General features: G+C 47.0%; 1 protein-coding gene across 3 annotated transcripts in view; it reads left to right on the top strand.

Moving 5' to 3' along the window:
- PCDH15 (protocadherin related 15) overlaps positions 1–2,682 on the top strand; it is a 642,625-nt gene extending 639,943 nt beyond the window's left edge. For all 3 annotated transcript variants that reach the window (XM_071438580.1, XM_071438579.1, XM_071438578.1), the window contains one exon: positions 140–2,682. In XM_071438580.1, coding sequence (XP_071294681.1) covers positions 140–691 — 552 coding nt within the window. In that variant the 3' untranslated portion in view covers positions 692–2,682. The remainder of the gene's footprint in view (positions 1–139) is intronic.
- Positions 2,683–17,686: the final 15,004 nt, after the last annotated feature.

The raw sequence follows: 17,686 nt of genomic DNA, 5'->3' as shown, positions 1-17,686 counted from the left end.
GGCCCTCCCGTTTCTGCGCACATCCAAGGGGAAAGGTGCAAAATTGATAGAAACCGATGAGAGTCATTAATCAAAGAACAGAAAGGGCAGGGAAATGAACTGCTGGGTTGCCCTGATATTTCTTTTTGTTGTCCAACAGTGGGCCAAGAAGAAGAGGATCAAGTTGGTGGTGGACCCGGAGTACGAGACCAGCTCCACGGGCGAGGAGAGCGCTCCCGACTCCAGCCAGAGGAACCGGCTGAGCAACCCCGGCTTCCAAGCCAACGGCAGCAGCAACATCTACGTGGCCCAGAACGGCTCCGTGGTGCGCACCCGCCGCGCCTGCCTGGGCAACAATTTAAAAGTCACCTCCCCAGTGAGGCTGGGGAAGCAGTTCAAGAAACTGGACAAGCTGGCGGTGACGCACGAGGAGAGCGTCCCGCTGAACACGTTGTCCAAGGGACCATCCCCCGGTGACAAAATGAACTCCAGGCCGTGCAGTGTGTCCTTTTCCTCTACTATAGGGGCTGAAAATGTAGTGACAAAGGCTGGGGCGGCCAAACTGAAAAGCACAGACGAGCAGGAATCGGTTGTTGACCACGAGGAAGCCAAGGAGCCCTTGGAGTCGCACAGTGAACACACACAGTCCGACGAGGAGGAGCTCTGGATGGGCCCTTGGAACAACCTCCACATACCAATGACAAAACTGTGATTTTAGTTGATTTTTTTTTTTTTTTAATTTTGGTTTTTACTTCGGTTTATAATAAACTGCGCTTTTTATTGTCACCCAGGGGCAGACGTACGGAGTTTGTATGGTGCACATCCGTTGTCCATGACAAACGGCACGCTTTAAAATTCCCAGACAAAATTTGCACTCACATTTGGACCGATCCATTGTCCTCCCCAGTTTTGACAGGCTCCCATTTCACTAAACACTACTTGGTTTCAATTAATGAGTTCTTTTTGGATCTGGAGTTCTTGTTTAATAAACAGTAAACTACTAATAAATGCACAGCCCCCATTGGTTTAACCCTCCAGACAGCTCTACACCTGCCTGGCTTTGTTTTTCTGTATGGTACTTGTGGCTCTACTGTCTAGATTTGGGAATTGTCTATTTATGTTCAAGATTGATATCCGGAGCTCTGCCTTCTGACCTCAGAGTAATAAATTAAAAATAAACCCATCCAAGTCAATGGAGCAAATCCTCGGCTGCTGCTGGAATTTGAGTCCCAGTTCCAAAGTCAGAGCAATTTATGCAAACAACGCCCAGCTGGCAAAGTTATGGAATCAAAGTTCCTGAGATTATAGCACTGCCACTTAGAAAAGTGCAAGAGAAGCTGAAATAAGATAAAAATACAAAAGAGGAAGGCAATGTATAGCAATTAATCTTATTCAGAGCTACCTGGCCGTGGTTTGTTCATTTTCTTTTGTAAATTAGCTCATTCCAATTTTCTTCTCCGGTCAATTTTTCATCTTTTCATCTCTTCCCACATCAGTTGTGTTTGCTTCTTTCCATGGTCTCTAGCCCCAGCTTTTGTGCTCTATCAGTAATTGTCATCCTATGGCTGTATTCCTCTGGAATAAAGCAGGATGATCCATGAGCCTGTGACAGTGGGAGGCACTAAAGAGGAGTTAATGGGAAGAGGATGGATCCATTCCCAAGCCCAGCTGGCTGGTGGGTTAAGCAGTGCCATCACCATTCCACTCTGCTAACTGAACACAAATGTGCTGAAAAGACAAATGGATCCCACAGGGAAAAGGAGAAAAGGGGAATATTTTATGAGGTGAATGTGCACAGACAGATCTGGGAAGAGCAAAGGGTCTCAGGACACACACACACACACAGAGTTGTTTCCAAAACTTATAGTACCCATTACCTGTGAAATACACGACATAAATTCAGGCACCTGGTTACAATTTCTGGTTTTACCTTGAGGTTTTGAGTGTGTTGTCACAGCTTGGGCAGGGAGCTGAGAATTTTCACTGTTTGGTGTCACCAACACCCAAAAAAAGACAAAGAAAAGTGGTTTTCTCCAGTATGAAGCAGCAAAAGAAAAAAAAGCAGAACCACGTTCACCTGAGAAAAGTGTCCTGTTGTGTTGTGCAAACTTTTTGGGGTAAAACCAAACCAATTGTGAGAACAACCTGGATTCCTCTGGAAAGATTGGAAGAGCCAGCAGATCAATGTGTGTAACTGGCAAGGAAGAGATTGGCAGCACCCATTCTCTCCCCTTTCAGCTGCTGAGGCCTCACCACCAGGTCTGGGTGAGGATGGACCTGCTCTGGCAGTAAAAGGACTTGGTGCTGCTGTGGCTGTGTTGGGTTTCCCTTTGCCCAGGCTGTCCCCCAGCAGATCCCTGGGAATGTTTGTCTTTGGGAGCTGTCTGCAATGTGCTGTCCATGTGACTTCTCTGTCCAATACCTCCTTCTCAAGCTGAGGTTTCTGACCAAATATTCTGAGCAATGGTGCTTGTTTTCAGGCAAGAGAAATGCACTGTAGCCTCTCACACGTGGGGAAAACAAACCCACCAGATGTTTCTTTGCCCTGATTCCTTTTTCTTGGCATATTTGCACTTGGGACCGGCGCTAAAACAGCTGTTTGGAGTTAAGCTGGAGGCTGGACATACAGATAAGACTGATGGAAGAAAGAAAAAAAAAATCTATTCTTTGAAATAATGAGTAAAATGTTATATTTTAATCCTGTTTAAGACACTGTTATTATTTCACTGCCTCACTTTTATTGCAAAGTCTGTCAGTTCTGTTCCCGATCTTCATTTTCTCCCAATTTTCTGAGGGAAAACAGAAATTGTTTCTTTATTTCTGAACTAACTACAGCATGTGTAGCTCTGGGAAGGATCCTGGGGCTGGACACTGGTGGTCAGTAGTGATGTCCCTGCTTATTATCCAAGGGAAATTCCATCCCCATCTGCTCCTTTGTGCTGTCCAGGTGCTCAGAGCTTCTCCCATAATGCACAGAGATCACAATTCCCACTTTTTTTCAGCAGTGAGGGGGCTGTGTTATCTAAAATTAACTCAATTTTAGCTAAACTTTTAAAAAACAGGAATACTGTGGGGAAACCTTCCTCAGGTGGACAAGATTTGGGGGTGTGGGGGGTACTTTTTTCCCCTTTTATTTTCTAGGGGTGTCATCCTGTAAATCAATACAGAATTCCAAACTTTGCCTTTTGTGGGGATGCCATGCCACAAATAACTCTGGATTTGAGGCTGTGAGCAGCCAGAACCAACAGCAGGAACCTCACAGATTGAGCCAGTAAAAAAAAAAAAAATCCCTTTTATTTCCCTTTGGGAAATGAGGCATTAACCCAGCTTTGGATACAGGGAGTAGAATTCCAGATCTGTGCCTTGGGATGTCATTTACAGCTCTTTAAGCACCGAAATTTGTCGGGCTGAGGCGAGGCACGAGCAGCTTCCCCTGAGTGGCAGAAGCACTGGCTGGTGGATCAAGGTGATAATGACCCCTCCTGCCACTGATTTAATTCCTGCACTTCTCCAAGCAGGATTTCGTGGCTTAGCACAGCATCTGGTACAGTTTCAGACCAGGGAAGATCCAAATGAGAAATTTCTGGGGTTGTGGTAGGGTAGTGTAATTCCTACTGGGAGGGGAGAAGGAAAGCGAGGTGGAAAATGGAATTATTCCTATTTTCTCCCTTGTTTAAGTATTTACTACTTAAGACTGTAAAGAAAGCCCCACAGATCTGTCAGGGTTCTGCTGGAAAATCAAAATATTAATATAAAATGTGTTTGTATTAATGGTGGGGAGTCCCTGCACCCAGGATTTGGAGTGAGGGAAAGGACAGTGTGGTGGTGGTTGTGGGTTACAAGTGTCTGTCTGCAGGCAGAAATGGCCCAGCACAGTCACTCAGCATCCTCCCATCACAGCCTGAATCCTTCCAGAACCTGGAGAACAGTCAGCAAAATGGAAAAGGGATTGGAACACAAAAAAGAAGTGATTTTTTAGGAAATGCTGGGCAAACACCCAGTGGGAATAGGCCATGGAAATACTTCCTGGGAACTGCCACCCATTCCAAGGGAATACTGCTTGATATTTACAGGAGTCTCCAGTGCATGACAGGGGTGGTTGTCCCCAAGTTCCTTCTGTGTGATGCTCTCAGTGGCTGGGAAGTGGCTTCTTCATTTTCCAGCAGTTTACTCCAGGTGTAACTGGAAAGGTTAAAATTAGGGATAATTTCCAGCTGGGGGTAAATATTTTCCTGCTCACCTTGTTCTCCTGCACACACTTGCTCACCCCTCAAATGCTGCTGCAGAAATGGTGACTTTAAAACTCTCCTGGAGGACAGGGCCACCCAGGGGTCCTGAACAAGCTCCAGAAGTGGCCCATGGGAATTGTATGGGTTTAACAAGGCCAGGTGCTGGTGCTACCCCTGGGTCAGGGCAACCCCTGGGATGGATCCAGGCTGGGGATGAGCAGCCCTGGAGAAGGCCCTGGGGGTGCTGGGGGCAGAGCTGGGAGCCAGAACCCCCCCCGTGCCCTGGGCTGAGCCCCAGCGTGGGCAGCAGGGGAGGGGGGGATTCTGCCCCTGTGCCCTGGGCTCAGGTGAGACCCCACCTGCAGAGCTGCCCCAGCCCTGGGGCCAGCACAGGAGGGACCTGGAGCTGCTGCAGAGAGCCCAGGGCAGGCACCAGGATGGGCAGAGGGATGGAGCAGCTCTGCTGGGAGGAAAGGCTGGCACAGCTGGGGCTGCTCACCCAGAGAGGAGAAGCTCTGGGGTCACCAAACTGGGGCCTGAAGGAGCTACAGGAAACATGGAGAGAGATTTTGGACAAGGGATGGAGGGACAGGAGACAGGGAATGGGTTCAGATTGACAGAGGGCAGGGCTGGATGGGACATTGGGAATGAGGAATTGTTCCCTGGCAGGGTGGGCAGGCCCTGGCACAGGGTGCCCAGAGCAGCTGGGGCTGCCCCTGCATCCCTGGCAGTGCCCAAGGCCAGGCTGGAGCAGCCTGGGACAGTGGCAGGGGTGTGGTGAGATGAACTTTAGTCCCTTCCAAGGAAGCCATTCCCTGGTTCCATGTTGCTGAGTTATCATTGTTTGTAGTCTGAGGAAGACTTGCATTTATTACAAAGCACTGTTAAACCTCAAGCTTTGATGAGCCCAAAGAACAGTGCAGTTCATCAGGTGAATTTTGGAGGCAGCTGGCTGCTGATGAGAACTGAGGAGTTTTGCCTTTTTTCCTTCTTTCTGGAAGAAGGGAGTGTCAGTCAGCTTCCTGTCTGCACTGAGCCCAGCTGATCCCAGGCTAAAGCTGGAGCTGGATCAAAGCTCTAGCAACAACAGGAGCAGAATCAGGTAATTCACACATGGCTTTTGAGGTGGCACCAGCCAGGACAGCTGGAATGTGGTTTCTCTTTCTGGCAAGGATGGTTGCTCTTCACTGGATAAAATTGAATTAATTCTCTCAGGAGTCACCCAGCAGGAGCAACAACCCTGCAAAAGGTGGTTCCAAGCTGGCCTTGGGCACTGCCAGGGATCCAGGGGCACCCTGTGCCAGGGCCTGCCCACCCTCCCAGAGAACAATTCCTTCCCAAATATCCCATCCATCCTTGTCCTCTGGCAGTGGGATTCCTGTGGAGATGCTCTGTTTGCACAGACCTGTAGGGTTTAGCCAATATTTGGCTTCCAGGAGGTCCTGGAAGCTTTGCTTGGAGGGGAAAACAGCAAGGAAGTTGTTTGTGCTGGATTCCCAAGTGGATTTGGGGAAGTGTCTCTGCTGCTGTGGCTCTTCTGCAGCTCTTCTAAGAGAAAGGACAAAATCTTGATTCAAACTGTTGAAAACCTTTCTCTTTGCCTTCAAGGCTCTGTTGAAATACTTAGAGAATAGGAAACATCATCTTTTTAGGTCAGCAAAGCCCAAATTAACCTTTTTTAGTGCTTACAGCTCCAGATCATGACTTCTGCTCCCAGAAGATTGTGAGCATGGTACCCAGCTAAGGGGAATGGGAGAGCAGGCCTGGGGTTGTTCTCAGGGCAGGTTCCTGGGAATGCTACAGAGATCCAGGCAGAGATTCTGGGGCAGATTTTTGGGGTTCCAGGGATGAGATGCTTCTAGAGAATGGTGCATGGTGAATGTTGTAATGCTGGAGGGAGGTTTAGCTTTGTTTCAAAGAGTTTAGAGAGAATGACAACACCAAAGTTTAGAGAAACTCTGCTTTGCCGTGGTTATTTTTAGTATCTTGGGAAGAATTTCTTCTTTCCTCAATAAAGGTCACCAGGGAAATGGTATTAGGGCCATTATTTAATCTGATGAATTTTGCACAGGTAGAAGGATGATTATTTTTTAATGTGTTACATTTCAGACATCAGACCTAGACAGCGTCGCTCTCCCAGCATTCACAAAGAGCTACTTTATTCCAAGTTGTTATCTCAGAAATGTGGGTGAGAGGCTCTTTTAATGAAAAAATGAAAGTGCAGGTTTTAAATATATCAAATATTGAGCAGGATTTAGCATTACACAGAGCTAGTCCTACAGAGAGGAGGGGAAACAAATTGCTCACTGCTGATTAATCACCACGGTTTAAATGAGGAACACGAAGGATAAACTCAAAACTTTACCCCATCACCAAGCCAAGAATAATAAATTTTTGTCTCTCCCAGCAGCCTAATTTACTGCTGCACATTTTTGCCTTGCAGGCTGGAAATGCATAAATAACTGGGGGCTGAGGGTGGGAATTCTGAGGAGACATCAAGGCACGGACCTTGAACATGGATGGGGGTGTGGGAGGGATTATTAAAGCCAGGAGAAGCACAGGGAGGGGAGTGGTGATCCCAGGGCTCTCATTCTTGGCTCCACCACTGCCTCCCCCTTCCTTTCCACCCAAAAGGTGAGGGAGGGCAGGACTGTGCCCATGGATGGAGACACACCCAGGTGCCACACTGGGCATTTTGCTGCTCAGGCTAATTAATTAATGAATTATGCTGCCAGGGTGACAAATTTCAGCCCAAGCTCGTGGAAAAGCCCTGTCCTGGTATGCCTGGAGGGGATTTGCTCCCTTCCTGCCCTTACAGAACCACCCAGCATCGTGGTTCTCCTGCTGGAAACGTGCAGACAAACACATCTTCCTGGGAAATGAAAGGTGGAAATCCTGGTGGAAAATGGGATCTGTCGCCAGGAGGGGCAGGAGGAAGGAGCAGCCCACAGGCACGAGGTGCAGCTTCCACCACACCCAGAGCACCATTCCCAGGGGAAGGGATTCCCTTCAGGAGGAGAAGGCAGCTGAACCAAATAAATGAGTTTGGGCAGCAGGGAGCAAAGTGCTCCACAGATTGGGAGCTCACGATGATTTGAGCAGCTGCTCTGCTCCTGACACAGCTTCCCAGCCTTCCCAATAGCCTGGGAGTTCCCAAATTAACACAGGATTGTTAAAGGAGGAGTATAAAAGGAACAGACAGCAAAGCTGTTGGGTTTTAGGCAGTGAAATCACCCCACCTGCTGCTGCTGCACGACATGTCACCTTGATTCCTGTGCTTCCTTCCCAGCATGATTTGCCTTTTAGGGGTTTAGAGGGAAGTTCTTCACTCCTGGATTGTGACATGCATTCATCTGAGTGCTGCTGGCTCAGCCTTCACAATAACATGGGAACACAGAATGGTTTGGGTTGGAAAGGAGGAATATTTGTCCCTAGGAAAAGGAAAAAAAAAAAAAAAAGGCAGGAAAAGTGGGTGGGATGGTAGGAAATGCTGGGAAGGATGGGAATCAAGGATTCCCAACATCCTGGTAACCTCTACCCCTCTCCCAAAGGAATCACTGCATCCCCAGGGATCTGCAGGGAAACCTGGCCAAGGCTCAGCAGCTGAGCCAGCTGCAGGTGACAGGCTTGGCCTCAGCTGCCACAGCACAAATCCAGCCCAGGATAAACATATCCCATGCCAGTTGATGGAATGGATGGATTTCAATTGGCTAATTCACACCCTTCTTCTTTGTGTCAAAGCAGGAAGCTTCCTCAGGAAGGATTTGAGGCTGAGCTATCACTTCAGAGCTATCTGTACCATTCATGAGTATCAAGATAGCCCAAATATCAAGACCTTGCCCCTTTTTTTGACAAATTCTTACAAATAATCAGCAAAAGAAGGTCAGGAATTTTGAAAAGCTTCCCCCACCTAGTCATAGCAGCAGGACCTTTGCACTTGCCTGTGCTCATATGATTTATTAGATTTTATTGCCCCAAATCTTTAAAAATAGAGCATATTTGCAAGTGCCCAAGGCCAGGTTGGATGGGGCTTGGAGCAGCCTGGGATAGTGGAAAGTGTCCCTGCCCATGGTAGGGTGGAATGAGATGGGCTTTAAGGTCCCTTCCAAGCTGAACCACGCTGGGATTCTGGGATTCCAAACCTCCCCTGGCACATCTGCATGCTATTATAAACAGCAGCAATGTGAATTTAGCTGGTGTTTAATCCAGCTCCATCTTTCCATAAAAGGTTTGGTTTTTTATAGAAATGATAAATAAAAGGTCTGGTCAGGTAGGAGGTCTTGGGGAGATTTTATTTACTGCTGAGTACAGCTCTGTGTGGCAGAACTGAAGAGGAAAATACAACCCCAAACTGAACACGGGTCTCTTTCCTACTCTAGATTATTATAAATGCTGCAGAATTCTCTTTTGAAGAAGCTTTAGGAAAGAAGGGTTTGTTTCACAGTCTTGGTTAATAACATATTTCCAGACTCTTCCTGGCTGAATCCAGGGAAAGGAGTGTTAGTGTAGATCTCACAGGATCATTAAAAAAAATCCCCAAAATCAACCAAGCAAAATTATTTCTTCACAGGCCCTGAGTTGGAAGGAACCCACAAGGATCACTCAGCCACCCCCAAAAACCTCAGAGTAGCATTTCTCATTAACTTTAAATCCCAAAGGCAGCCTGAAAAAACCCAGAAATTCAAGGGGTTTTTTGTGAGTGCTTTATTTACAGGTTGGACTGGGCTTGTTGCACTTGGCAGAGAGCCTTGTGATCCACAGCCATGGATGCTGTGGGAAGCACAGGATCCTGCCCTGCCCTGCAGCACCACAGCCCCACTGTGCTTCCATCACCAGCACTTCCCAGGTGCCTGGTCAAAATTAGCCCATCAGTAATTAGTTCTCCAGCAGGTGTGAGATACTAATTAACTCCCCTAAGACTGGAGGACCTCTTTTTTTTTAATAATCCTCTCCTTACACTCCTGCTTTCAAATTTATTTCCTATGGAAATAACACAGAGGTGGGTGCAGTGTCCACCCACCTGTCAGGATAATTCAGAAGCATTTCTGAACCAAATGGCCAATTCCATCCAGATTTGAAGGAAGATTTGCAGTCTACAAATTAATTAACTTTCCACAAATTTCAGGAAAATAGACAGCTGGATAGAGGGAAGCAGGAAGCAAAGAGATGCTTCTGTGGCCTCTGTGGAAGATTGAGAATGCTTTCAGCCAACTGGAGGGGCAACAGCTTAAAGATGGGCAGCCAGGTTATTCCATGATTCCTGGAGTGTCCTAGGGATGCCTGAGGTCACTGAGGAGTGAGTGGCAGAGGGTTGGATGAGGGGAATCTCATCCAGGGTGTCCTGGGGACACCGAGCTGTCCCTGTGCCCTCAGAGTGTCCTGGGGGACACCGAGCTGTCCCTGAGCCCTCAGAGTGTCCTGGGGACACCGAGCTGTCCCTGTGCCCTCAGAGTGTCCTGGGGACACCGAGCTGTCCCTGAACCAGCAGAGTGTCCTGGCCCAAGGAGGCCAATGGAGCCTGGGGCAGCAGCAGAGCATTGGCAGCAGGGCAGGGAGGGATCCTGGCCCTGGGGCAGCCCTGCAGGCACCTCTGGAGTGCTGTGTCCAGCTCTGGATGCTGAGCACAGCAGGGCCAGGAGCTGCTGGAGCTGAGCAAGGGCCTGGAGGCTGTGGGTGCCCAGGCAAGGCTGAGGGAGCTGGGGCTGCTCAGCCTGGAGAGGAGCCCCAGCTGAGAGGGGCCCTCAGGCCTGGCTGGCCCTGGCTGCAGGGAGGGGCAGAGCAGGGCCCAGGCTCTGCTCCGGGGCCCAGCAATGGCCCCAGAGCCACGGGCAGGGCCTGAGCCCAGCAATTGCCCTGCACAGGAGGCACAACTTCTGCCCTGGGCACTGCCCAGCCCTGAGCACATTGCCCACACAGCCTGGGGGCTCTCCTCCCTGGGGCTGGGCCACAGCTGGCTGCACACAATGCTGTGCCCTGGCCTCTGGCATGGCCCTGCTGGAGCAGGGAGGGGACACCAGGTGCCCACTGAGCCCCTGCAGCCTCACACACCCTGGCATCCTGTGAATTCCAAATATTTCCTTTGCTGCCGGTGCAAATTCCTTTCTCTGTCACTCACAGCTGGGACCTCAAAAAGGATCATGAAATTAGGTGAAGATCAGTCTCTGTTGTCTGACATGTCCATCTGCCATGAGATGTGATGTCCCTATCACTGTTGCACTTTTCCTGACAAAACAATTCAGGCACTGGCCTCCAGCAGAAAAAAATTCTCCTTTGACTTTTGAGTTTAGATAATGTTTTGAAGATATAAAAGGAATTTAATGTGTCAAGTAGGAACAATTATTTGCTCACTTATAATGAGAATTATGGCAGCAGTGCAATACAAATTTTCTCCCCACTAAAAGGAAGCCCTAATTAGAATGATAATGTCTCCTCTTTGGAGAAGCCTTTAAAGGCACTGCGAGGTCACCTCCACTTTGTGGGAATTGGCAGCTCATTCTCAGCTCCATTTTAGTCGTGACTCTCACCACAAACCCACAGCCTCCCACTAAATGAAATAGCACAATAGCTGAGTTTCAATTAGAGATACTCAGGTTTTCTTCTGCATTTCAGCAAAGAGAGGCGCTGTACAGGGAATTCAGGGTGATACTTACTGGCTATTATATTAACTCCCTAGAAATTGAGAGTTATTGTGCCTTTTATATTCACTTCCTACCAGTGAAAGGGAACAACGCTTGTGTTTTAACTCTTGATTTCCTGGGTCATGTCTGAGAACTCCAAATGTTTTCAGTGTGTGCTGTGGCTGGGGGCAGAGAGTGATGTTTGTATCGAGATTTCCAGGCAGCCAGGTGTTAGCAGAATGTGCAGAAAAACACAATAAAATATGGCCACATTAATAAAAACCTCAAATTGTTCTTTTGTTCTTATTCTGGCTATTTTTAATGCATTACTCTAAGGCAGATGTGACCCCATGGGTGGCTGAAGTTGACCAGCACTGGCCATGCACCTCTTCCCTCCCTCCCAGCACTTTTCCATGCCTTTTTCCTTTTTTCCTGCCCTGCTGCCCAAATTCCAACCTGTCTTGTGCCCCTCTGCCCTTTCCACCACTGCCAACATCTGGCTCCAGCGCTTGGTGTACCAGGGCCAGGTCCTGCCAGCCCTGGAATCTGGTCAGAGTTTTAGAACATAAAAATCTATGAGCTGTCAGGGGGTTGGTTGGTAATTTTTATGTAAACTGTATCAAGCAAGTCATTTCAATTCATTAACAAAAAATTAACAGGATATTTGCAACGTACAATTTGCAGCATTGAACCAGAAGCTGAAAGAAGCCAGAGCAGCAGCTGGGCATGAAGGCAAACTGATACCTCTTAATGAATTTCACAGATTAAAAGATTAAAAACTTAAAGCCTAAAATGGGTTTTGCATATTCAGATGTAGAACTGATTTATTCCTCTTCTCCGTTGAAATCCTCTTCCCCCATAAAGCTGTAGGAGAGTCCCCCTTGTGGCCAGGAAAGCATCGCTGTGATTTTTTACCCGCTTTAATTGCCCCACCTGCTCTGCAAGTTAAATCAGAGATTCTTCCCCATTTGGGTTGGAAAGGACCTTAAAACCCATCAAATTGCCACGAGCAGGGACATTTTCCACTGTCCCAGGGTGATCCAAAAGTCCAGCCTGGCCCTGGGCACTGCCAGGGATGCAGGGGCAGCCCCAGCTGCTCTGGGCACCCTGTGCCAGGGCCTCATCATCTGGGGCTGCATCACAGCCCATGTGAAATGTGCTCCTGAGAGGGCAGAAAAGGAGGTTTGCAGGATTTTCATCTATTCTAAAAAGCCAATATGGGGAAGAGGAAAAAAGGCACTGGGTCATGGAATGATAGAATCACAGAGGCTGGAAAAGCCCTCTGGGATCACCACATCCAACCATTCCCCCAGCACTGCCGTGTTCCCCACTAACCCCGTACCCCAGAGCCACATCCACAGGGCTTTTCAACACTGCCAGGAATGAGGAGTCCCCCACTTCCCTGGGCAGCCTGTCCTGAGCCCTGACCATTCTTCCAGTGAAGAAATTCTCCATACCATTCAAACAGCCCTCAAAGCCCCACAGCCATGGCAGCCACCACTGTCCTTTAAAGCTCTCCCACCCCAGAAAGTCCTCAGAGCCCCCAGACCCATCCCAGCCTTCACAGACCCCACAGCCCCCTCAAAGGCCTCACTGGACAGCTCAAATTGTAGCTGGTGGTAGGCTGGGTCTGGCAGACATCCTGCTCCATTGGGAATTTTAGGAGGAGGTCACCCTGGGGAGGGGTTTGTGCAAGTCTGAGCAAGACCCAGCAGATGTCAGCAAAGGACAGGAAAAAAGCAGGAAAGAGCCTCAAATCCTCTTAAACATCTCTGTAATAACCAGCCCAGGCCATCCCGGGGATTTATATTTAGAAAACTGTTGCATTATTTTTTTTTTTTTTTAACATTAACACTATTATGCTAAGAAAAAAGCCCAAAATGTGATGGGAGTTGCAACAGTCATTTTTTTTCTGGGGAGGATTTTTTGGTATAGCTGTGCATTCTGCCACAGATATTTATAATTGACTTGCAAGGCAAAAGTAAAGCCTATTTTTGAACAGTCCCAAAAGCAGCCATGGGAAAAACCTTGGATTTCTCCATAAAAGGAGTGGTCAGATGGTCAAATGAGTGGGTTCATTAAAAACAAGCAGCGTCCTGCTCTGCTTTTTGCCTTTCCTGTTCCTTTCATTTCCTCTGAAGCACCAGAACTTTAAGGAGTTCCTCTTTTTTTACCCCAAAGCTTAAAAAGGTCATTTTTCACAACACAACAGTGATGAACAAATAAACAAAGTGACTTTTTCTTTTGCAAAGTCAGAAGAAAAATGCTGCAAAGGAGTCTATCCTTGGTGTGCCAGAGGAATCCACTGGGAATAACACTGGCATCCACAGAAGCTTTATGGGATCTGCAACTGGATGTTCTGAAGTATTTTGGCTGCTCTTCCTTAACTCCTGAGTCTCCAGTTTCCATCTCCCCACAGGGGTTTTATACTCCATAGGGAATATAAAAGAGTACAGAGAGAAAAGAAATAGAAAATATAAAAGACAGAAGCTTTGCCCTCTTTTTCCTGTAGAAAATCCCAGTGTCTGCAGTATTTCCCAATTCTTTGACAGGAGTAGGAAGATTTTAGGTGGTGCTAAATATTACTAAATATTTCATTTTCAAAGTTCATTTGAAATTAGAATTTTTTTTTTTTTTTTTTTTAAAGAAAGGGTCTCAGGAAAAAAAAAAGTGAGAAGGCTTTGTCCCTAAATCCTGCTATTTTATCAAGATCTTGACAATGTTTGAATGTTTATTCCATGGAAGTTTTGCTCCTGACTTTAAGAAATTACAGCCCAGCCCCAAATCTTCCCATCTTGGCTCTGCTGCTACTAAATCCTGTTGTATTTTCTTACTTATGGAGCATTACTTATAGTTAATGCAGGGATTAAGGGTTATATATAGAGCTGGGAGCTATAAAAACAGAATTATTTTTACAATAATGTAAATTATTGCCACTGACCTATTCTTGCCCCTTGGCTGTGGTCTGGCTGGGTATTTTTAGTATTCCCTGTTTTCAGAGCATCTTCATACGCCTTAAACTTACCCCTTCCTTTTTTTAGATGGAATGTTTTATCAATAAATAGATTTTTGGCAGGATAGTTTTTGCATTATTTAGAGAAAATGCTGTAAAGGAGCAACAGGTTGAGGCTGTATCTCCTTGGGTTGTACAATTGCTGCAAATTGAAAGGAATATTAACTCATAGAATTGTTAAGGTTGGGGAAGATCTCCAAGATCAGCCAGCACTGCCAGGGCCACCACTAAGCCATGTCCCCAAGGGCCACATCTGCACATTCTTGAACATCTCTGGAGATGGGGATTCTCATTCCTTTAGCAGCCTTTTTCCAGGCTGGACAACCCTTCCAGTGAAGAAATTTTCCTTTATATTCCCCTGGCACAACTCACTCAGAGTGATTTCTGTTCAATTCTACCCCACCGAAGCAGTTTTGGAGGAATAAATTAAAATTAGTGTTTAAAAAGCTGAGCAGGCCACTCTGGGCTGGAGATTGGAAGGATCTGGGCAGATGCAATCAGTGAGAGGTTGAAGACAACATAATTAACACCAATCAAAGGCATCTTGTGAGAAATAATTCCTGCAAAGCAAATATCAAATTTGTCCTGACAGGGTCAGGAGTTTAATCAAGACAATCAACTTTTAGGAGCTGGGCTGAGAAATCGTTTGCAGCACTTCATTAAAGGCAGGGGAAAGGGAATTTCATGGGGTGCTAAATGCAGAGTAGAGCACTCAGGGGAGAAGGAAACAGCTCTGATTTGGGGAGTGAAAAAAAAGGAGCTCAAAGAGGACTCAGCTCTGATTTGGGCAGTGAAGATCCCCACACTGGGCTCTGCCCTTCAGCTCTCAGACAGGAGCTGGGGTGAGTTTATCCAAGGCTCCTTGAAGCAGCAATGGAGACACAGATAAATAACAGCATTCCCCAAGGTGGATCATGGAACCAGAGAATGCCAGAATGATTTGGATTGGCAGGAACCTTAAAGATCTTCTCATTCCAGCCTCTGCCACGGGCAGGATGGCACCCACCTGATCCCAGCTGGGAATGCTCAGCCTGGAGAAGGGAAGGGTGTGGGGAGACCTCCCAGCTCCTGCCAGGGCCTGAAGGGATCTACAGGGAACCTGGAGAGGGACCCTGCAACAGGGACTGGAGAGACAGGACACAGGGAATGGGTTCAGATTGACAGAGGGGAAATTTAGATGGGATTTTGGGCAGGAATTGTTCCCTGGAAGGGTGGGCAGGCCCTGGCACAATGTTGTGGTTTGACACTGGCACAATGCCAGAGCCACTATGAAAATATGTTTTCTTTACTGTCTGCTGTGAGATGTGACCAGAAATAGAGCAAAGCAGGCTCTAACTTAGGAATACAGGGAAAAAAACTTTATTAACTTACAATATGTAAAAGAAACACACACACACAGAACTCAGAATGAAAACCTTCCAAAAACATTCCTCCTCCTCCCACTAAATTTCTAACACAGTACAGTGAGACAAAACTTTGGATTCTCAATCAAGTTACCACTCTTAAGATAATCAACTCTCAGTTCATCACTACCTTTCAGATAATCAATTCCCAGTTCATCAAGAAGAGAGGAGTCCTTCTTTTATTATAGGCTTCTTCAGGAAACACAGCTGAAACTTTTTGTGTTTCCACATCACACATGGCACTGCCTGGAGAACATTTGCCACTGTGACATCCTCCTTCCATGTCCAGTGCTCTCACCACTGCACATGGACTAGGGTTGCTTCTAGGGTTCTCCTTTTAAGGATGCTTTGCTTTTTGGTTCCAAAAAAAGCAACAGTCTCTCACTTTTGGGACACCAGTCCCCCCCAGATTCACCCCCTGGGGCTGAGGGGTCTTGAGAAGAGAGATCTTCTTCTTCTTCACTGAAGATCAAGAGCACCACCACCCTCCTCACCCATCATCTCTGTTCACAGTGCCCAGAGCACCTGGGGCTGCCCCTGGATCCCTGGCAGTGCCCAAGGCCAGGCTGGACAGGGCTTGGAGCAGCCTGGGACAGTGGAAGGTGTCCCTGCCCATGGTAGATGTGGAATGGGATCATCTTAAAAGCCCCTTCAAAACCGAACCATTCAGGAATTCCGTGTTTTTTACCTCAGTGCACACATTAATCAGCATAATTGCACTGCACTGGGGTTATACTGATGAATGTGTACAATTGTATGATGTGTGTTTTGGTAAAAAAAGCACACAGAAAATCTACACTAGAAAAACACCCACCCTAAATTGTTTGGTGCTGTTTTCAGGACAGCCTCTGGATGGGAAATCCAGGATTGGAGAGCCAAGAGAGGATCCTAACTAGGTGATGTGCAAAGGGGAAATCTCTCCTCTTGTAGCTTCACTGTGGGGGGGAAGGGGAGGAGAAGCCATCCAGGGGCTCAGGGCAGGTAAGGAGAGCCTTTTTTGGAGTCATGCTATCCCACAGGACAGATTTCACTGGGAACAAACTGCAGGATTTGCTCAGAGGGCCAGAGACGCAGCCAGGCTGTGAAAGGTCCAACCTCCACCTGCGTGGAGCTGCTGGATGTTCTCCTGCCACAACATCCACCGGTTTTCCTGCTGAGGAAATCGTGTGGGGCTGAGCCCTCTGCCTCATCTTCACAGCTGCTCCAGGAGAAGGAGAACCTCCCTTGATCTCAGGGAAAAGGTGGCAACTGCTCCCTGATAAGGGCAGCTCCTTATCAGGGGTGTGGGTGTGATCGGTCCTTGATCAGCTCGATGGCTGAAGCCTCTGGAGGGTGGTGCCACCTTCCCAGAGAGGCACTTTCCCACTCCTGCACTGGGAATTAAATCCTCACTTTTATGATCCAGCAATTATTTAACCCTGGGGTTTCTGCCTTTTTACCTGGCAATTACACACCCTTGATCACAAAGGTGTGGGCCCGAGTCGTTTAAAAAGCCATTTAAAAGAGTTAATTCCAAAAGGCACTCCAAGAAAGTGAAGGAACACTTTGGAAATCACTCCAGATCTTCGGGATAAGGGAGAAGATAAAGGTGTTCTCCCTTTCTGTTGTGGCATTGAACTAAGGGATTCACTTTATTCATCCTTTTCTTCAGTATCTGCTGCACAATGGAGTTGGAACCTCTTTCCTAACTGGTTTTTAGGGTAATTCTCCCTGGATTTCATCACTTGAAGCAACCTTGGGATAGTGGAAAGTGTCTTCAGTGCAATGACAAGAGCTTTAAGGTCCCTTCCAACCCAAACCAATCTGGGATTCTGTGACCCTGCTGGCAGCAGGAATGGATGTGGCAGAATTCCCTATATTCATCTGACTGGAAATCATCCCAGATATTCCATGTCCTAACTGTATTTCAGTTATTTCTTCTGGCTCTTCTCAGGTTTGGTGCTGAACTTTATAATGAATTATTTGTTATTTTGGAATCACAGCTCATCCCCAAATAAATGGACAGATTCTGTTATAATTTGCACCATTTAAAAATGGAACAACTCTTCCAACCCAAACCAATCTGGGATTCTGTCACCATGTTGGCAGCACCTTTGCCAGGAATGGATGTGGCAGAATTCCCTATATTCATCTGACTGGAAATCATCCCAGAAATTCCATGTCCTAACTGTATTTCATGGTTATTTCATGTATTTCATGGTTATTTCTTCTGGCTCTTCTCAGGTTTGGTGCTAAACTTTATAATGAATTATTTGTTATTTTGGAATCACAGCTCATCCCCAAATAAATGGACAGATTCTGTTATAATTTGCATCATTTTAAAAATGGAACAGCAGGTATGAAAGACACAAAGAAAGCAGTAAATTAGAATTGGAAATACATTTGGAAGGAACTAACACAAGGCAGAATTGCTTTTTCTTCCCAAAAAAAGAATCGCTGCATCAG

The sequence above is a fragment of the Agelaius tricolor genome, unplaced genomic scaffold (assembly GCF_023055355.1).
Source record: "Agelaius tricolor isolate 1412-34295 unplaced genomic scaffold, bAgeTri1.0.p SCAF_13, whole genome shotgun sequence".
NCBI lineage: Eukaryota > Metazoa > Chordata > Aves > Passeriformes > Icteridae > Agelaius > Agelaius tricolor.
Note: the sequence above shows the minus strand (reverse complement) of the source record. Positions and strands in the feature narration are given on the sequence as shown.